The sequence below is a fragment of the Oncorhynchus tshawytscha genome, linkage group LG21 (genome assembly GCF_018296145.1).
Source record: "Oncorhynchus tshawytscha isolate Ot180627B linkage group LG21, Otsh_v2.0, whole genome shotgun sequence".
Taxonomy (NCBI): domain Eukaryota; kingdom Metazoa; phylum Chordata; class Actinopteri; order Salmoniformes; family Salmonidae; genus Oncorhynchus; species Oncorhynchus tshawytscha.
This window is the reverse complement of record NC_056449.1, coordinates 449649-471581: the sequence shown is the minus strand read 5'-3', so window position 1 is coordinate 471581 and position 21933 is coordinate 449649. Positions and strand designations below refer to the sequence as shown.

Sequence of the window (21933 nt, the reverse complement as noted above, 5' to 3'; positions counted from 1 at the left end):
TGTCTTCCCCCCCCAGTTTTGGAATCCTTTGTCTACTGGAGGTGTCACCGTCTCACAGTGTTGTTCTCACAGTTGGTTTGTCTTTAAGTTTAGAACAGCGCAATCTATTGCCTCCCCCAGTCTTCCTCAATAGGATTTGAATGGGCCTGAGAAACATGTGTTTCTCTTGAGCATGAAATGAAAGACGTAAGCAAATCCTCCACAGGGTATTCAAACTCTGCACATTTGATGTCCTCCCCATTTCCTCCATCTTCCTTTCTCTAATTTTCTCTCTTTTCAGCATTGTATTCAGTTGAAGTCCTCTATCAACAAAATAAAATCCTCATATTTTTCCATCTGCACTGTGAGTGTCTGGGGCTGCTAATTGACACCTTGTGGGCCCCAGCATTTGTGCATAGCGGTGCCAATCCACACTGGCCCGCAACACACAGTTGCACTCCAAGGACAGCATCAAGTACTGCCGTCATCTCATATCTGGAGCTTGACCATTCAAAATGTTAATGCGATTATATTGTGTACATCACTTCTCTGTCTTAACCCATTTTCTTTTAAATGACATGTTGTCAATGCTTTCTATGTAGATTTGAGCTGACTGCTGCACTTCATCGTTTGTATGTACACCTCATTAAGATGTCAGTGAGCGCGATATGAGAAAGGGAGATGCGCCTCAGTGCTTGTCTCCGTCTGTAGACACACATCATTTTTGTGTTTCCCTGAGGAACAGTTAGCCTCAGTGTATCAGGGCCAGGTTGACCCTGCACTCAATTGACTGTGGTTTTGGATGATACCTTTTCGAACAGAGACCTGCGCAGAACAAATTGAGTTAGTCATGGCTGAGACTCGGTGTGGAATGTGGGAGGGAGGCAGGGGTACATATGGGTGTGAGGTGGGGAGATCAGAGGGTGGAGTTGCAGGGGGAAGGAATGCTTGACTCCTCCAACCAGTGGAGGAGGAGGACACGTGGGAGAGAGAGAAGAGGAAGCACATCTCCATTGTACCAATTACGACCTGTGCATTTTAATTGAAGTCATTTTTGGTGTGTGTTTTGCTTTTTTAAAAATATTTAATTTACTTTTTTGACAATACAAAAACATTCATAGATAAAAACAATAGACAACTTAACATTTACAAACATACATTTCAACGAACATTAATTGCATACATATGAAAACACAACCATTTGCAAGATTCTACCTCTAATGTAAAATCCATATCGCTCAAATCTATTTGGATGAAGATACCTGGTAAGATTTATGAATTTATTAATAACTCTGTTTGCTCTGTTTTTATGGTGGGAAATGTATGGCTGCTCTAGTCTAATAGTCTATGCCTAAATCGATATTGACCTTTGATTGCTGGACAGGTCCATGGCAGGTGCTGGTGTAGTCTACTGGCCTATCAGGAGTGGGAGCAGAGCCGGGAGAGCCATATGCCTCTCAGATAAGCCCCAGGGGAAGTGGGATCCAGCGGGCTCTCAACCCAAGCCACTATCAGGCCTCTGGAGGCAGCTGCTGTTATACGTTAACATCCCTGATATCAAGCCTCTGTCTTTGGAGAAAGACACCCCCCCCCCCCCACCACCCACTTTCAGACACTCAATAACACTTTCATTATGGCAGCTATCTTTTTTTTCACTGTTGCAGTGATTCAGTAGCATGTACAGTGCATTCGGAAAGTATTCACACCCTGTTCCCTTTTTCCACATTTTGTTACGTTACTGCCTTATTCTAAAATTGATTAAATTATATTTGTTCCTCATCAGTCTACACACAATATATCATAAAAACAGAGTGAAAACAGGGTTTTAGTCATTTTTGCAAATGTATTAAAAATAAAAAAACAGATACCTTATTTACATAAGTATTCAGAGCCTTTGCTATGAGACTAGAAATTGAGCTCAGGTGCATCCTGTTTCCATTGATCATCCTTGAGATGTTTCTACAATTTGATTGGAGTCCACCTGTGGTAAGTTCAATTGATTGGACAGGATTTGGAAAGGCGCACATCTGTCTATGTAAGGTCCCACAGTTTGACAGTGTATGTCCGAGCAAAAACCAAGACATGAGGTCAAACAAATTGTCTGTAGAGCTCCGAGACAGGATTGTGTCGAGGCACAGATCTGGGGAAGGGTACCAAAACATTTCTGCAGCATTGAAGGTCCCCAAGAACATAGTGGCCTCCATCATTCTTAAATGGAAGAAGTTTGGAACCACTAAGACTCTTTCTAGACCTGGCAGCACGGCCAAACTGAGCAATTGGGGGAGAAGGGCTTTGGTCAGGGAGGTGACCAAGAACCCGATGGTCAATATGACAGAGCTCTAGAGTTCCTCTGTGGAGATCGGAGAAGAACGACAACTATCTCTGCAGCACTCCACCAATCAGGCCTTTATGGTAGTGGCCAGACGGAAGCCACTCCTCAGTAAAAGACACATGACATCCCACTTGGAGTGAGTAAATATTTGTATGACCATAATAAGTTTCAACAACTGAGACATAAACTGAACAAGTTCCACAGACATGACTAACAGAAATGGAATAATGTGTCCCTGAACAAAGGTGGAGTCAAAATCAAAAGTAACTGTCAGTATCTGGTGTGGCCACCAGCTGCATTAAATGCTGCAGTGCATCTCCTCCTCATGGACTGCACCAGATTTGCCAGTTCTTGCTGTGAGATGTTACCCCACTCTTCTACCAAGGCACCTGCAAGTTCCCCGACATTTCTTGGGGGAATCGCCCTAGACCTCACCCTCCGATCCAACAGGTCCCAGATGTAATCAATGGGATTGAGATCCGGGCTCTTCGCTGGCCATGGCAGAACACTGACATTCCTGTCTTGCAGGAAATCACGCACAGAACGAGCAGTATGGCTGGTGGCATTGTCATGCTAGAGGGTCATGTCAGGATGAGCCTGCAGGAAGGGTACCACATGAGGGAGGAGGATGTCTTCCCTGTAATGCACAGCGTTGAGATTGCCTGCAATGACAACAAGCTCAGTCCAATGATGCTATGACACACCTCCCCAGACCATGACGGACCCTCCACCTCCAAATCGATCCCGTTCCAGAGTACAGGCCTCGGTGTAACGCTCATTCCTTCGACGATAAACGTGAATCCTACCATCATCCCTGGTGAGACCAAACCGCGACTCGTCAGTGAAGAGCACTTTTTGCCGGTTCCTGTCTAGTCCAGCGACGGTGGGTTTGTGCCCACATGCGATGTTGTTGCCGGTGATGTCTGGTGAGGACCTTCCTTACAACAGGCCTACAAGCCCTCTGTCCAGCCTCTCTCAGCCTATTGCGGACAGTCTGAGCACTGATGGAGGAATGTGCGTTCCTGGTGAAACTCGGGTAGTTGTTGCTGCCATCCTGTACCTGTCCCGCAGGTGTGATGTTCGGATATACCAATCCTGGGCAGGTGTTGTTACACGTGGTCTGCCACTGTGAGGAAGATCAGCTGTCTTTCCTGTCTCCCTGTAGCGCTGTCTTGGGCATCTCACAGTACGGACATTGCAATTAATTGCCCTTGCCACATCGGCAGTCCTCATGCCTCCTTGCAGCATGCCCAAGGCACGTTCATGCAAATGAGCAGGGACACTGGGTATCTTTCTTTTGGTGTTTTTCAGAGTCAGTAGAAAGGCCTCTAGTGTCCTAAGTTGTCATAACTGTGATCTTAATTGCCTACCATCTGTAAGCTGTTAGTATCTTAATGACCGTTCCACAGGTGTATGTTTATTAATTCTTTATGGTTCATTGAACAAGCATGGGAAACAGTGTTTACAGATCTTCATTGTAAAGTGTTTAAAGTTATATGGATTTTTATGAATTATCTTTGAAAGACAGGGTCCTGAAAAAGGGACGTTTATGTACATATATATTGTCTTTAACCTTTTATTTAGCTAGTCAAGTCAGTTAAGAACAAATTCTTAATTACAATGACAACCTACCGGGGAGCAGTGGGTTAACTGCCTTGTCCAAAGGCAGAACTGCAGATCTTTACCTTGTCAGGATTCGATCCAGCAACCTTTTGGTTAAGAACTCAGAACATGAGAAACAAGATTCTCTGGTCTGATGAAACCAAGATTGAACTCTTGGTGGAATGGAGGAATGCTGGCACCATCACTACTATGAAGCATGGTACTGGCAGAGTCATGCCGTTGGGATGTTTTTCAGCGGCAGGGACTGGGAGTCAGGATTGAGGGAAAATGAATGGAGCAAAGTGCAGAGAATCTTGAAAACCTGCTCTAGAGCGCTCAGGACCTCAGACTGGGTCGAAGGTTCACCTTCCAACAGGACAATAACCCTAAGCACACAGCCAAGACAACACAGGAATGGCTTCAGGACTTGTCTCTGAATGTCCTTGAGTGGCCCGGCCAGAGTCCGGACTGGAACCCAATCGAACATCTCTGGAGAGACTTGAAAATAGCTGTGCAGCGATGCTCCCCTCCAACCTGACAGAGCTTGAGAGGATCTGCAGAGAAGAATAGGAGAAACTCCACAAATAAAGGTGTGCCAAGCTTGTAGCGTCCTACCGAATTAGACTCGAGGCTGTAATCGCTGCCAAAGGTGCTTCAAATAAGTACTGAGTAAAGGATCTGAATACTTATGTAAATGTGATATTTCATTATTTTATTTTTTATACATTTGCAAAAATTTCTGAGCCTGTTTTTGCTTTGTCTTTATGGGGTATTGTGTGTAGATTGATGAGGAAAAAAACTATTTAATCAATTTTAGAAAAAGGCTGTGACATAACAAAATGTGAAAAAAGTCAAGGGGTCTGAATAGTTGTATTCTTTCCGAATACACTGTATGTAAACTTATTCTGCACAAACACCTGAAATACCAGAAATAATACTATATATGTGGAGCCATGTCATTGTGTTGAAAGCAGTACAGCCACTGATCATTTATAGCTTCCTGTTTTACATCCTTCATCATATGGGGGGGGGGGAGCTCTGCTCAGAATATAGGCACACTACTACTGCTCTACATTCCATATGCTTTTGCATGCTAGGCCACGGCTAGGGAGAAAGAATACTTGGGTTATTTGTAGCCTACTCACAGCACAGTTACTCTTTGTGGCCCTGGTCCTGTGAAGTCCTGTTGCCCTATTAATTAATAGGTAGAATCCGATGGTCAAGGTTGGTTGGGGTGGAATTAGTTTGTTCAGTTGCTTCCCAGCTCAGTAAAATTGAGAGGGGGATGGGCCGATACTCATGGAGGGTCATTTTTAGCTACCCCCTGTGAAATACTGTATAAAGCCCCTATAGTGGCAGTGTAATCGTAGTTGTGGCCTTTAACACACTCTTCCTGCCACAGCTTTCCAGCTCCTCTCCCGCCTATACCCAGGTCACAGGCCTGGGAATTATCTGCACATTTTACGTAGTTTTTTAATCACTCCCTTCCCTTCGAATACGTCTGGATAATTGTCATTCAGGCCCAAGTTTTCTTCGACTGGGTTCCAGTAAAATACTTAATAGCCTTTTGGAAGAATGCTATCCATTAAACTCTACCTCAGGATATTGGCTTTTTGGTTGCTCTTTTAAAATGCTTCTGAAACTGTTCATCTTTTTTTCACTGATTTTTCAGTGCATGTTCCAGGTCTGATTGCAACATTTCTTTATTTTGCAATCTGTTTTGTTAACCCTAAAAAAGACAGGTGTGTTTGAAGATGAATAGAGATGAATAGATTTTGGACAAAACAAGTGGTAATTGTGGGGGCTGGATTACTTCCAGTTCTCCGTTAACTCACTGCCATTACTCAGAGCTAGGACAATGGAGTTGGTTTTGAGAAAGACCTCCTTGTGGTTCTTTTGACATGGCCAGGCTTTTTGTCCAATGAATCCCATGGACACATGGCGTCTTGTTTTCACAACCAGGCAGTCGGAACATTCTTACTCAGACAAATCAATAATGCATCAGTCAAACAGCGCACATCATGACAGAAAGAAAATGGTGGAGTGGAGCTTCACAGGAGCACTGATGTTTAATTTTGCCTGCCTGAAACATGGACCTCAGACCTCGCCCCTTTTCTCAAAACAGCGAGTGGAACTTTAAGGATGGAATTTGCTGACTGGTCAGTGTGGCAACATGATCCGCTCAGTGCCCAACACCACTCGGCTTTCCCAGAACCCTGTGCTAACACGGAGTCCCTCCACCAGCCTAGAGCCGCAGGGCTGCTAAAGGGGGAAGGAGACGCAGGCTGGATTCATATGTCTTTTTCTCTCCCTCTACCTCTATTCCTCTCTCTCCCTCTCTCTCACCCACCCTCTCTTCCTCTCCTCTCTCTCTTATTTCTGCCATGTAACAAATGTCAAGAGGTCAGAGAGGCACTGTAGTAACTACACCATGTGGGTTGATTGCAACTGATTATTATTAATCTATAATTCAGGAGGACCTCTGAAAAATTATTTTCAGATAAGTCACTTCAGTAAAGGTGTGAATGGTGATATTATGAGGAAAGTGTGGCTGTGATTTAAGTTCCCAGTGCTTAGTGTAAACGTATCCACCTCCCAGCCCCGGGCTAGTGTTAACTGTTATGCTTTACCAATTGGGAGCAATTGACCTATTGACAGCGGTTGAAATTACCTGTCTAAAGGAGAGGCAGTGCGGTCTCTCTAAATGTGTAGTCATCACTCTGCCGGGTCACCCTAGGCTATGGGGAAGGAAGGAGTAAGAAGAGCGAGAGAATGAGGCTCTCAGGGGGTGTTTAGAAAGCTATGGGTGGAAAAAAGAGAGAATGTGTGTCTTGGTTTTCCAACCAGCTGACGATTGTGATGGGCCTTTCTGTTGGGAAACTAAATGTGCTGAAATGTATTGTTCCACCATCATTCCCTATCATTCCCCATCATTCCCATCATCTTTGCATTTGACCAGAGCCATGGGCCCTGGCCAAAAGTAGTACACTAAATTAAGGTGCTATTTGGGATGGAGCCTGCTCTGATGGGAGGGAGAGCGAGACTAAAAAAGAGTGCTCGCTGGCTGGGCGCGATGTTCTGGTCTGTCTGAGATACAGTATGTTGCTGTTGGCTCTGCAAAGCCCATGGTGGCAACATGAGAAATCCCACCAGTCCCTCATTCCTCCCCTCCCTGGGGGAAGGTAAAGGTTAGAGACCCAATCATCATCTTTTCCTTTCGCCCCTCTGTCATCTTTTCTCTGCTCACTTGGACCACTTCAGCAGACAGTCACAATGATCTTGGAGCTCAAGGAAGTGATGTCAGTGAGCAATTCCCCTATATAGGGCCTTTACACCCACCTGGGATATTGATGCCTTATTAATACCTAAGGGTTGAAATGTTGTATCAATACAATCACCTGGGATCATGAACAGCAGTGTGGTGAATTGTATTTTTTATATTTCATGAGTTCACCTATAAACCTGCAAAAAGTACCTGGATGGGTATATGTTCTTTAGCTTTTGTAGATCAAGGACGGGGCCTTAAGGGCTAAGGAGTAATTACAAAACATAATTACAAATAATTGTAGACTGCAAGTTGACTGCAAGAAGCCCAAACAGAGATAACATTTGACTAAAACATTATCATTGAGTTGCACCTCCTTTTGCCCTCAGAACAGCCTCGATTCATCGGGGCATGGACTACAAGGTGTAGAAAGCGTTCCACATGGATGATGGCCCATGTTGACTCGAATGCTTGCCACAGTTGTCAAGTTGGCTGGATGTCCTTTGGGTGGTGGATCATTCGTTATACACACAGGAAACTGTTGAGCGTGAAAAACCCAGCAGCGTTTTAGTTCTTGACACACTCAAACTGGTAAATGCCTTGGGACCACACAGCCATCATACCGCTCAGGAAGGAGACGCGTTCTATCTCCAAGAGATGAACGTACTTTGGTGCGAAAAGTGCAAATCAATCCCAGAACAACAGCAAAAGACCTTGTGAAGATGCTGGAAGAAACAGGTACAAATGTATCTGTATCCACAGTAAAACAAGTCCGATATTGACATAACCTAAAAGGCGGCTCAGCAAGGAAGAAGCCACTGCTCCAAAACCGCCATAAAAAAAGCCGGACTACGGTTTGCAACTGCACATGGGGACAAAGATTGTACTTTTTGGAGAAATGTCCTCTGGTCTGATGAAACAAAAATAGAACTGTTTGGCCATAATGACCATCGTTATGTTTGGAGGAAAAAGGGGGCGGCTTGCAAACTGAAGAACACAATCCCAACCGTGAAGCATGGGGGTGGCAGCATCATGTTGTGGGGGTGCTTTGCTGCAGGAGGGACTGGTGCAGGTCACTAAATAGGTGGCATCATGAGGGAGGAAAATGATGTGGATTTTTTGAAGTAACATCTCAAGGCATCAGTCAGGAAGTTAAAAGCTTGGTTGCAAATGGGTCTTCCAAATGGACAATGACCCCAAGCATACTTCCGAAGTTGTGGCAAAATGGCTTAAGGTCAACAAAGTCAAGGTATTGGAGTGGCCATCACAAAGCCCTGACCTCAATCCTATAGAAAATGTGTGGGCAGAACTGAAAAAGCATGTGCGAGCAAGGAGGCCTCCAAACCTGACTCAGTTATACCAGCTCTGTCAGGAGGAATGGGCCAAAATTCACCCAACTCATTGTAGGACGCTTGTGGAAGGCAACCCGAAACATTTGACCCAAGTTAAACAATTTAAAGGCAATGCTACCAAATACTACTTGAGTGTATGTAAACTTCTGACCCACTGGGAATGTGATGATAGACATAAAAGCTGAAACACATCATTCTCTTTACTATTATTCTGACATTTCACATTCTTAAAATAAAGTGGTGATCCTAACTGACCTAAGACAGGGAATTTTTTCTAGGATTAAATGTCAGGAATTGTTCAAAACTGAGTTTAAATGTATTTGGCTAAGGTGTATGTAAACTTCCGAATTTGGCCCAGTGGACCGCCAGTTGGGGAGCGCAGTGTCATTGCCTAGGGAACCAGTGCTATTTTGAATCCCATGTCTATAGTCACCCAACAAAATCCAGGTTGTCAAATTGGCTATTGTAAAATTGAAAATTTTCCCTACCGCTCACTGATCTTTGAAAAGTGTGTTAATCTCATAAATGTATTGCTGTGTTCAACATTATATTTAAATCATGCAATTCATTCCAGTGTTGTGTTTTTATTCGTGATAACATATTGTAACCTATGGTAGGGGTAACTATGGTCTAGGAAGGTGTGGTAGGGATAACCTATGGTCTAGGACTGTGGTTCCCAACCTTTTTCGGTTACTGTAGCACCAACTGAATTTTGCTTTACCCGGAGTACCTCTGATGTACCCCCTCATGTGCGTCTTACCAGTAACGCTATGGACTCATGAGTCTTCTCAAGTACTCCCATGGATAGGTCAAGTACCCCCAGGGTTCCTAGAACCCCTCGTTGGTAACCCCTGGTCTAGGATGATGTAGTAGGGTTTAACCTACAGTCTACGGTGACGTGGTAGGGTTAATCTATGGTCTAGGATGGTGTGGTAGGCCTATCGGTTATCACCAGGCTCACCCTGACCTCCTCAAAGTGAAGACTCTGGCTCAGAGAACACATTAGCTCTAAGTCCTGCTTAATAATCAAAAGCATTCCACAGATCCCAACTCCCCTTCTCCAAGCCCTGACGCATGCCAGCAACAATATTGTGCATTGGACTCAGACCAAAGGTCCCTTTTAGTCTCACTGGCCAATAGACAGTGTATCTGCTGGGTAATTCTTCTTCCTCTTCCAGACTATGATCAGAGCTCAGACTCACAAGGATACAAGGACAGTCAGACCTCATTGACAATGTTGACGTTGGTCAGCGGACATAGCCGAAAGGAATTATACTTTTTGTTGTCTTTCCTGTCATTAGTAGACATTCCAGACATGCGTGCCCCCTCCCTGCATACCTTAAGCCAGTATGCCATGAAAGGGAATAAAGAGAAATGGTAGTATGCAGCTTAAAGAGAGTTCTATTGAGAGACAGAGGAAAACAGGGGGCTGCTGCCTCTTTAAGGTACTTTAGATCCCCAAGTGGAGCCAGCAGCAGCAGCATAGGGTAATGCATTTAGGTTGAAATGGACAAAACAGATTGTGTTTTAAAAGGTCCAGCCTGCAATTTCCTCCCTGCACAATTCCCTCTGCTCCCCCTCTTACAACTTTCTCTCACTCACTCACTCACTCTATCTCACTCACTCACTCACACATCACTCACACACACACACACACACACACACACACACACACACACACACACACACACACACACACACAGAGACATTTACATAAACACATCCACGCAGATCCTAAACTCACAGACAATCTCATTAAATTGTTTTTGGTAGTTTCTGTGTCATTCCAACAGAGAGAGGTAACATTTTTTTTATTCCAGGGCCTCCCGAGTGGCCCAGTGGTCTAAGGCCCTGCATCGCAGTGCTTGAGGATTCACTACAGCCCCGGGTTCGATCCCAGGCTGTGTCACAGCCGGCTGTGACCGGGAGACCCATGAGGCGGCGCACAATTTACCCAGCGGTTAGGGTAGGCCCTGGATTTCCTTGTCCCATTCCGCTCTAGCGACTCCTTGTGGTGGGCCGGGCGTCTGCAAGCTGACCTTCGTTCGCCAGCCGGACGGTGTTTCCTCTGACACATTTGTGCATCTGGCTTCCGTGTTAAGCGAGCAGTGTGTCAAGAAGCAGTGCTGCTTGGCAGGGTCGTGTTTCGGCGGACACATGGCCCTCGACCTTCTTCTCTCCTGAGTCCGTAGGGGAGTTGCAGTGATGGGACAAGACTGTAACTACCAATTTGGATATCACGAAAAAGGGGTAAAAGTTTAAAAAATAAAAAAAATGAAAATTATCAAAAATATTCTAGAGCCAGTCCCTCCAACGTAAAGGAAAGCTCCTCAAAAATGTGTCTAATGTATGTTCACTCTTGGCAAAAGAGGAGTGAAAAGCAGGGTTGTGCTTCTGTGATCTCTGGGACGTGTGGTGATGTGATATGGTTTTGTTGGGCCCCAGAGCCTCTCAGTATGAGCAACTCAATGGCTGCAATGAATTCCTGACTGTGACTAATTTATTTTCACACTTTCAAACTCCATGCGTCAAAATGGCGGTTCTCATGCTCTCCTGTGAAAACAGTGGAGCCCTATCATCTTGGCAAGACTGGTAGTGCCCCCTCTAAACATTTTCCAGAATTCTCTCTAGGATTATTCACGCATGATACCCATTTCTGTGACATGATTGTCTGAAACAGATTTGAGGATGAATGGACATGATAGGAAGGTGACAGTCAAAGCTGAACAAACATTGTATTGCTTGAGATTTTTTCCCCGCATATGTTTCTCATCAAAGGCCTCATTGGACTGCATTTCATGCCAGTCATATGAATCAAATCTGGAATTAGCTTTTCGCTAATGGGCATTAGCATGACTCACAGCATGGTAGAGATAGGGAGCTCTGGCAAGTGTTACTCTGGGGGGTTAACCCAGGAAGAATCAAATAACCACGGAGCACATTGTAGTGATACTGGCACACGCGCACACACACACACACAAACACAAACAGAGTAGTAAGAGCAGCACACAAACAACCCAATGAGATCCACCCAGACACAGCACGGTAGGTGAGGAGGGCGAAGTGGCCAGCTGACAAGGTACGGTGGTTACCATTTCCCCACAGACATAAACAGTGACTATATCAATTTCCTGCCTCCAGACTCCGACGGGTGAGCCATGCAGTGTTTAGACTGGAGAAGCCATCACTAAAGCCTCTCTCCACACATCGGCACAGCTAGCTCTATGGATGGCTAACACTAACCACATTAAACACGAGTTGTCCTGTAGTCAAATACTTAGTGTTAGCATTTTTCTTAGATTTATTTCACTTTGGCTATTAAAAAGGTTGACTTTGGATGGTACGAGGGCTCAAGATGTGTGAGTTACGAGGCAGTAAAGGCTTGTTAACCTCTGGTGCCCAGGGACTGAACTCTGTGTAAATGTTACTGTGTATGAGCATGATGTGATTTATGCAGAAAGATGAGCCAGGATTCAGACATGCTGCTCACATGGATCTGTTTTAGACTGCTGGGATCCATAACCAGTATCACATTTATTTAAGAGGAGAGAATGGAGATGAAAGAAGACGAATCCTTTATGTCTTTTCTTTCTGTCTGTCTGCCTTTCTCCCACTCTCCTATGCATACTCTCCCTTTTTTAAATCACCCCCTCAAATTCCCCCTCTCTGCTCCACCTTTCATTTAATCTTAACATCTCCTCACAGACACACTGTTTTTCTAATCCTCAAATCAGGACACACCAGCTTCTGTTTAAGGTTGATGTTTTCATGGCTGGAACTTGATCTCAGTTCAGATTATAGTCGTTACCAGGCTCTGCTTTGTTATGTTCTGCATGGCAGCCAATCTCTGCCTGAAGTATGACACTGTAGCTACATATTACTGATTGATTCAGTTTTCTGTAAAATACTGTATATCCCATTGTAACACTCTTACATCTCCCTCTCCTGTCCCAGGGCCTCCCCGCGTGGCAGAGAAGATCGCCCACCGGCAGACGGTGCGGATCGGGCGCACCATGAAGCTGCAGTGCCCAGTGGAGGGCGACCCGCCACCCCTCATCATGTGGACCAAGGACGGCCGCAACATCCACAGCGGCTGGATGCGCTTCCGGGTGCTGCAGCAGGCACTGCGCATAAAAGATGTGGAGGCCGAGGACTCAGGCACCTTCATCTGCAAGGCCACCAATGGCTTCGGCAGCGTCAACATCAACTACACCCTCATCGTCATCGGTGAGTCCCCTCCCCATCCACCTAGCCTGATCTCAGATCTGCTGTCTTGGGGTGTGACAATGACCATAGGACTTGGCAAGACAGAGTGAACAGATCTAAGACCAGGCTTCCATCCACTACCACACAGTCCAGTATCTCCTCCTCTCCCTGGATGGGAGCAAAGTGTCTCTAATATGTGTATGACTACACATGTCTGCTCTGCCATTGGTTAGTGGTTATAGTCATATCATGCTCATCAGTGGAATGGCTCCTCTTCCACATTCATGCTGTTGGAGAATCACCACCACCGTGACACCAGGCTAAGAAACGAGTGAACTTGACTTGAACAATAAGACACAGAAATACCCCTACATCTCTCCTCCTGTATTGTTCTCTGTGAACAGACAGGTCTAAAGAAACGTGATAGGAAGAAAATGTAGTCTATTTTAGAAGAGAATAGCATACTGTGGCAGCCTAGGAGAGTCAGAGGTGAAATTCACAATAAAATAAGACATGCGGAGACTGCTTTGCGGTGCTTAAACCAAAGTTACGGGGAGGGGCAGCAATCGTGGCAAACTGGAGAACAAACCGTTGTTAATACCCCACCAACACAAGAAAGGTTTTTACCTGCTTCTTTGTGGTGGGCTAAGGCCAGGTTGAAAGAGCCTCCACCTTGGGGATGAGTACTAAGACCAGTTCTCCTGGAGTGAATTCGCGGAGACGGGCCCCCCTGTTGTAGACCCGGGCTTGGGCCTGCTGAGCCTGGAGCATGTGTTCCCGCATCAGAGGCTAGACTCTCGCCATGTAGTGGCGCATCTCCTCTGCTTATTCAGTAACTGACTGGTGAGGGCAAAGTTGTTGCTCCCAGGCCTCTTTTGCCAGGTCCAGCATGCCCGGGCCCGTCTGCCGTACAGGAGTTCAAAGGATGAGAATCCTATGGATGCCTGTGGGACCTCTCTGATGGAAAACAGAACAAAGAGTATTATCTGGACCTGGACCTTCTGTGTCAATGGCTTTCCTTAACACAAGCCCATCGGTTTGGGGATGCTCCGCAGAAGTACGGATTTGGCTCACCTTTAACATCCTATGCATTTCATTTCATTTCCCGGGACATGAAGCAAGATCCTTTATCGATCAGGACTTCTTCTGCAATCCCCATCCGACTGAAAGGGATCTCGATCACTGGTAAAGTGATTTTGATAGGTTACCGTTTGGGGCTGTTTTCTGGCATTCGCACACTGTCTGCAGTAATCCTGGACAGCCCTCTTCACTCCGGGCCAGTAGAACCAAGCCAGGAACCGATCATAGGTTTTCTCCACTCCTAGGTGTGCTCCAAGCAAACGTGAGTGTGCTAGGTATAGGACTTTGGAGATGTAAAATTTGGGCACTACCATTTCGTCTCCCACTTTCACAACCTGATCAAATAAATTATTTTTGACTGCAAAATTTGGAAAGGCACATTCACTCACCCCATCTACTGGTTTTCCACCGACAGCTCTCATCCTCGCCTGCTCCAGGTTGGGATTGGTGAGTTGGGTAGTGCCAAACTGTCCCGGGGAAGTTCCCTTTCCCTCCTCCGTAAAAGGAAACTCTGAAAACATTTTGCCAGGGTAGTTCTCCTCCCCGGGTTTCTCTTTATCTCGGTCGGTGCTGGGGAGAGCCGAGGGGGGATTGGCTGGGGCCTCCACAGAGTCTGAGGAGATGGGTGGGGAAGCAGCAGCACAGGCTTGTATGACGCTTCTACATCGGGGAACCATTCTCCTTTTCCCCAAGCTGTTCTCCTAGGGGCTGTAACCCCTCTGCTCCAGAATCTCTGGAAAATTGGGCCTAGCCCAGTAGGACATCTACCTGGATGTTCTTTACTACCCCAGCTACAATCACAAAGCTACCTTGAGGGGTTTGCACCTTCCTCGTGGCAGGTGGGGTAACTTTTCATACTTTTCCATGCATACAAGCCACTGTTATGGGCAGCCCTAAGGGGTCAGCAGCAAATTGAGGCTTGATGAGAGTGACCATACTACCTGTGTCCAACAAGGTGGCCTTATCCTGAATGCCTATTTTTACAGGGATCTGGGGGGCTGCAGTGGCTTTGTGGGCCCAGTAGATTGTGAGGTAGTCACACCTTCTGGTGGTCTTCTCTACGGGACTGGCCATGGCAGGGACTCATTGTTTCCCGGGCAGCACCCTCCTGGCCACAGGTGTGACACCTTTTCTGGTCCCCGCTAACTAGCGGTCGCTGCCTCGGGTGATCTGCGTTCAGTAATAGGAGTCAGTCTTGAAGTGGGGTTCAAACAGGTGTCTCCCTAGTTGGTTCAGCCTTGACTTCAGGCCTACTGCTTCGCAACATCTCTAAAGTAACTTGGTGATTTTCGAATAAAGCGACCAGGACGTCAACTGACGGGGGGTTGCTCTGGGCAGCATGGCGCTTTGCGTCAGTGGGGAGGCCCCAGATACGTTGGTCCATTACCAGTCAATCTATTGCTGATGGCCCATCCCCTGTGGTAAGCCAACTTTTAGTTAGTCTAACCAGCTCGGTTATTTAAGGTCTTACCGGGGCGTGGACATCATAGGCCCAGGAGTAGAAGCGATGGGCCCAGGTTGGTAGGTTGTGCCCATAATGGGCCAAGAGGGCAGTTTTTGGAGCAGCATAGTTGTTGAAGTCCGCCAGTGCCAAGTCCCTCCAGGCCCTCTGGGCTTCTCCAGTCAGAAAGGGGCCACTTTGCCAGCCCGGTGCTCAAATCAGAGTTGCTCTTTAATAAAGGTTGGGGGGAATAGGGAGGGGAGAAATGCATTTAAAGGTAACGGGTGGGTCACTCTGTGTCCGGCGTGGCGGCACCTTGGACCGCCTGTGTTAATGAACAAAAAAGAGAGCGGGAGCAATGAGTCCTGGGTTTCAATCATTGATATCAACTTGTGCCAACTCAGCTGGTGCAAGCCCAAAGCCTCCTGAGATTGCATCATCTGTACTTCTGTTGGGGTGGTATGCAAATTGGAGTGGGTCTAGGGTTTCTGGGATAATGGTGTTGATGTGGGTCATGCCCAAACTTTCAAATGATGCGACTCTAATGATGATTTTTTTTTTAATTGAAAGGTATGAGCTCTGCTTTGTTTTTGTGCAGGCTGTACACTCTTCCATCAGTCTCTCATTCACAATTTGACAAGCACTTGCTAATGCCTCGAATTTCCCAGCGGCATCCCCTTTGTGTGGCCGTAATGCACCCTAAAATAAATACATGCCTTATGCGGCCAGTGGCCTATGTGCCCCTGGCCTGGAGTGCTGCGTTGTGCCCTTCTCCCTGAGTGCTTCCTGCTCCGAAGCACCTCACTCACATGGCTCTCACATGGATCTTTCTCACAGGCTACAAGTGAAGACAGACACATCAGGGACGCAACTGTGTGCGTCCTTATCTAATTCCAAGGTACATATTGAAGATATTGGAAGAACTGTCCACATTTACTTTTCTTCAGCCAACAAGATCAGTATGCCTAATGAACAGCAAAAGCACTAACCTATGTCAATCAACAGTTGTGGCCAAAAGTTTTGAGAATGACACAAATATACATTTTCACAAAGTCTGCTGCCTCAGTTTGTATGATGGCAATTTGCATATACTCCAGAATGTTATAAAGAGTGATCAGATGAATTGCAAAATCCCTCTTTGCCATGCAAATGAACTGAATCCCCCAAAAACATTTCCACTGCATTTCAGCCCTGCCACAAAAGGACCCGCTGACATCATGTCAGTGATTCTGTATTGGACAAGGCTGGAGATCACTCTGTAATGCTGATTGAGTTCAGATAACAGACTGGACGCTTCAAAAGGAGGGTGGTGCTTGGAATCATTGTTCTTCCTCTGTCGACCATGGTTACCTGCAAGGAAGCACGTGCTGTCATCATTGCTTTGCACAAAAAGGGCTTCACATGCAAGGATATTGCTGCCAGTAAGATTGCACCTAAATCAACCATTTATCAGATCATCAAGAACTTCAAGGAGAGCGGTTCAATTATTGTGAAGGCTTCAGGGCGCCCAAGAATGTCCAGCAAGCACCAGGACCATCTCCTATAGTTGATTCAGCTGCGGGATTGGGGCACCACCAGTACAGAGCTTGCTGAGGAATGGCAGCAGGCAGGCGTGAGTGCATCTGCATGCACAGTGAGGCGAAGACTTTTGGAAGATGGTCTGGTGTCAAGAAGGGCAGCAAAGAAGCCACTTCTCTCCAGGAAAAACATCAGGGCCAGACTGATATTCTGCAAAAGGTACAGGGATTGGACTGCTGAGGACTGGGGTAAAGTCATTTTCTCTGATGAATCCCCTTTCCGATTGTTTGGGGCATCCGGAAAAAAGCTTGTCCGGAGAAGACAAGGTGAGTGCTACCATCAGTCCTGTGTCATGCCAACAGTAAAGCATACTGAGACCATTCATGTACGGGGTTGCTTCTCAGCCAAGGGAGTGGGCTCACTCACAACTTTGCCTAAGAACACAGCCATGAATAAAGAATGGTACCAACACATCCTCCGAGAGTAAGTTCTCCCAACCATCCAGGAACAGTTTGGTGACGTACAATGCCTTTTCCAGCATGATGGAGCACCTTGCCATAAGGCAAAAGCGATAACTAAGTGGCTCGGGGAACAAAACATCAATATTTTGGGTCCATGGCCAGGAAACTCCCCAGACCTTAATCCCATTGAGAATTTGTGGTCAATCCTCAAGAGGTGGGTGGACAAACAAAAAGCCACACATTCTGACAAACTCCAAGCATTGATTATGCAGGAATGGGCTGCCATCAGTCAGGATGTGGCCCAGAAGTTAATTGACAGCATGCCAGGGCGGATTGCGGAGGTCTTGAAAAAGAAGTGTCAACACTACAAATATTGACTCTTTGCATCAAACGTCATTTAATTGTCAATAGAAGCATCTTACACTTATGAAATGCTTGTAATTACACTTCAGTATTCCATAGTAACATCTGACAAAAATATCAAAAGACACTGAAGCAGCAAACTTTGTGGAAATTAAGATTTGTGTAATTGTCACGGTCGTCCTCCTCTTCATCTGAATAGGAGAGGCGAGAAGGATCGGAGGACCAAAATGCGGCGTGATATGTGTTCATCATGAATTTTAATAAAGAAAACACTGAAACACTATACAAAACCAGTAAACAAAATAACAACCGTGAAGCAGCGAGCTGCGCTGAAACAAGCCATCAACATAGACAATCACCCACAAAACAAACAGTGCAACCCAGGCTACCTAAGTATGATTCTCAATCAGAGACAACTAATGACACCTGCCTCTGATTGAGAACCATACTAGGCCAAAACATAGAAATCCCAAATCATAGAAAATCAAACATAGACTGCCCACCCAACTCACGCCCTGACCATACTAAATAAATACAAAACAAAGGAAATAAAGGTCAGAACGTGACAGTAATTCTCAATATTTTGGCCACAACTGTACTATTGGATATGTTCTTCATTCAGGCACCATTCAGGCACCATGAATACAAAAGTCGAACAATTCTGTGCGAGAAATCAATATTCCAAAAATAGTCTGGGAATTATTATTTTTTTACCTTTATTTAACTAGGCAAGTCAGATAGATCCCAAATTAATACAACCACTAGCAACAAAAAAATTTTTTATGCAATGTGGCTGACGCAACAGATCAGAATGTTTAGCTCAAAATGTTGAGAAAGCTATTGGGTTTTTTCTTTACATTATAAGAGCAGCAATGTGCACACAGCAGTAGGCTATTTGCGTGAATGTTCCATTCGCGGGAAAACACCATTTATCAAAAGTGACTGCAAATGCAATTATGCATGTAATGCTTTTATTATGAAGGTGTGTTTTTTTGGTGAAAATTATCTTCCCCAAACTTGAAACTCACGCGCTGCTTATGTATGCATTTAGGCTTATCCAAACATAGCCTAACCCATAGGTCTATATGTTATCAAAACATATAGGCCTATGGGCTAGGCTACATGAGGTGTGCATGATTTGAAAGTCGCAAAAAAAAGACATTGTTTCATTGCGTTACGCTTGGCATCTTTCATATGTATAATATTTAATTCATAAGTGATAGGCTAATATTGTCACCCATCAGACTATTATTTATTTAATCTGGTCTTTACATATGCTAAATAATATATGTTGTTACGGCTTTCTTCCGTCGAAGGAGAGTCGGACCAAAATGCAGCGTGGTTAGTTCGATACATGTTTAATAAAGACAAAACACGATCAATACAAAAACAACAAACGGAACGTGAAAACCTAATACAGCCTGTCTGGTGACAACTAACACAGAGACAGGAACAATCACCCACAAACACACAGTGAAACCCAGGCTACCTAAATATGGTTCCCAATCAGAGACAACGAGAATCACCTGACTCTGATTGAGAACCGCCTCAGGCAGCCATAGACTATGCTAGACACCCCTACTAGCCACAATCCCAAAACCTACGAAAAACCCCCATACATAAACACAACACAAAATAACCCATGTCACACCCTGGCCTGACCAAAATAAATAGAAAACACAAAATACTAAGACCAGGGTGTGACATATGTGTGACATTTGTTTTGATTTAGAGTGAACCATTATCATGCACCAAAGCAGGGGTAGGGGAAAAAATACATGTCGTCTATGCACTTAAATAACGTAAGGAGGACGCTTTTCCCGTGGTTCATTTTCATGCCAGCCAGGTAGGCTATACTCCTGTTGTAAAGATAAGCAATGTGCTTAATATTAGGAAAGTTGAGAAATAAATATAGTAGGCCTAGCCTATAGAATTATTTTTAATTGAACCTTTATTTAACTAGGCAAGTCAGTTCAGAACAAATTCTTATTTACAATGACGGCCTACCCCGGCCAAACCCTAACCCGGACGATGCTGTGCCAATTGTGCGCCGCCCTATGGGACTCCCAATCACGGCTAGTTGTGATACAGCCTGGATTCTAACCAGGGTCTGTAGTGATGCCTCTAGCACCGAGATGCAGTGCCTTAGACTGCTGTCCTACTCGGGAGCCTTGATGGGACCCTCCTCTTTTTAATAGAAATCATCACTCTGTTTTCTCGCTCAATTGCATAGCCTATAGAATTGCTGCGCAACATGAGCTCATGGGCTCTCATGAAGTGTTTGATTAGATGTTCAATTACATTTGAATGGATGTAGAGTGCTGAGTACCAGTCAGTTAGCAAGGCTAATAATGACCATCAGCAGCATCAGGTTTGGAGAAGCCTAATTTCTGTGATCTTAACGGTCGCTTGGAATGTGACTGCCTTCATGACTCGTGACCGCCAGTTTGGAGGTAATATGGTAACTGCAACAGCCCTAGTTATAAGCCATGTCTTGTCTGAGGAAAGGAGAATGAAAGTATAGGAGTGGAGCCTGAGCCTGAGTGGTCTGAGTGTCTGCCTAATGAATCAGTGCCTAATTTGGCAGGGTGTCCTGGGGAGAGACGGACGCTGGGATGGAGGGAGCGTCATTCATCCATGGCCTGGTCTTGTGATTGCCCTTCCTCTCTCTCTCCCTCCCTCCAAACCCAAACTATTTAATGACATGAACCCTCATCCCATGGATGAGAATGTGCATGTTCATGTGTGTTTGTGAGAGCGAGATCTTTTCCTATTTCGGGGGACGCATTGGTTCAATGTGTGTGCTTGCATATGAGTGAGTGTGATTTTATTTAACTGTGTGTGTTCGAGGCCAGTATGGAGCGTACTCATTCCTACTGTCAGGGTTTGATCTTGCAGGGTTGTTTACTTTAGCCAGTCCTCATTCACTAGTTTGACTAGTGTCCTAACAACTCAGGGAAATGTTGTAATGAACATGCTCTGACAGATCATAAAAAGCCAAACTGGCAACAATTATTGCTGTGTTTGAAAACACAAGTCCTCGATTAGTCTAAACAGTACCGATGTTACAACATCAGGAACTGGGCTTTAGCGTATGTAGCCCCTGGCTGCTGGGCCAGAATGGCTGCCACTGTGACAACGGAAGTAGGGTAATCCACTGACCCACGCTCAGCCTCACATTGGCCACGTCCCAAATGGCATACCTTTCTAATGTTGAGTTGCACCCCCTTTTGCCCTTATAACAGCCTCAATTTGTCAGGACATAGACTCTACAAGGTGTCGAAAGCGTTCCACAGGGATGCTGGCCCATGTTGACTCAAATGCTTGCCATAGTTGTGTCAAGTTGGTTGCATGTCCTTTGGGTGGTGGACCATTCTTGATACACACGGGAAACTGTTGAGCATGAAAAACCCAGCAGCTTTGCAGTTCTTGACACACTCAAACCGGTGCGCCTAGCACCTACTACCATACCCCGTTCAAAGGCACATAAATAATTTCTTTCCCATTCAACCTCTGAATGGCACACACACAATCAATGTCTCAATTGTCTCAAGGCTTAAAAATAGTTATTTAACCCCTTCATCTACACTGATTGAAGTGGATTTAACAAGTGTTATCAGTAAGGATCATAGCTTTCACTTGGATTCACCTGGTCAATCTATGTCGTGGAAAGAGCAGGTGTTCCTAATGTTTTGTACAGTGCATAGTGCACTACTTTTCACCAGGGCCCATAGAGAAAAGGGTGCCATTTGGGACACAGATTAGCGTGGCTAGATTGATTGGCCTTTTATTTGTTGCCCTAATCCACTAGCTGTAATTCTAGACGAAAGGAGCAGAAGTGAGGGGCGAGCGCTTCCAAAGGCTATGAATGGGCTGTTTGTGTTGGGCCTGTGCTGTGGTCATTTGGCATTGGCCGCAGTGTGTGGATGCACATGCCTATTATGGTGCCTGAATGAAGAACATGTCCAATAAATGTTATATTTAATCGGCAAAATGGGTATTGTACTCGTAAAATGTTGGCATGAATCATGGTAAGGAAATGCAAGAGAGAGAAAGGAAGAAAACTAAGGTTTAAGGATGAGCGGGAAATGTTTGGGGAAGTTAAGCAAAGTGAAAAGAGGGCTGTGAATGGCTGAGTAGGAGAGAAAAAGGGAGAGAGAGAGAGTCTGAATGGAGGCCTGTAGTAGTTCTGTGATGCTGGGAGGCCGGGCCCCAGTGATGGCTGCCTGGGCCTGTGAGGTGTGGAGAGAGGCAGCTGCCCAGATGACCTCATCAGCAGCTGCTCCTCCTGCCTTGTCCCCGCCCCCTCCCCTGCCTGAGCCTGGATGCTCTGG

At 45.5% G+C, this 21933-nt stretch overlaps 1 protein-coding gene across 3 annotated transcripts in view; it reads left to right on the top strand.

Moving 5' to 3' along the window:
- The window catches only part of LOC112220712 (fibroblast growth factor receptor-like 1), a 66187-nt gene that overhangs the window by 8650 nt on the left and 35604 nt on the right, over positions 1-21933 (top strand). For all 3 annotated transcript variants that reach the window (XM_024382564.2, XM_024382563.2, XM_042302864.1), the window contains one exon: positions 12485-12757. In XM_024382564.2, coding sequence (XP_024238332.1) covers positions 12485-12757 — 273 coding nt within the window. The remainder of the gene's footprint in view (positions 1-12484; positions 12758-21933) is intronic.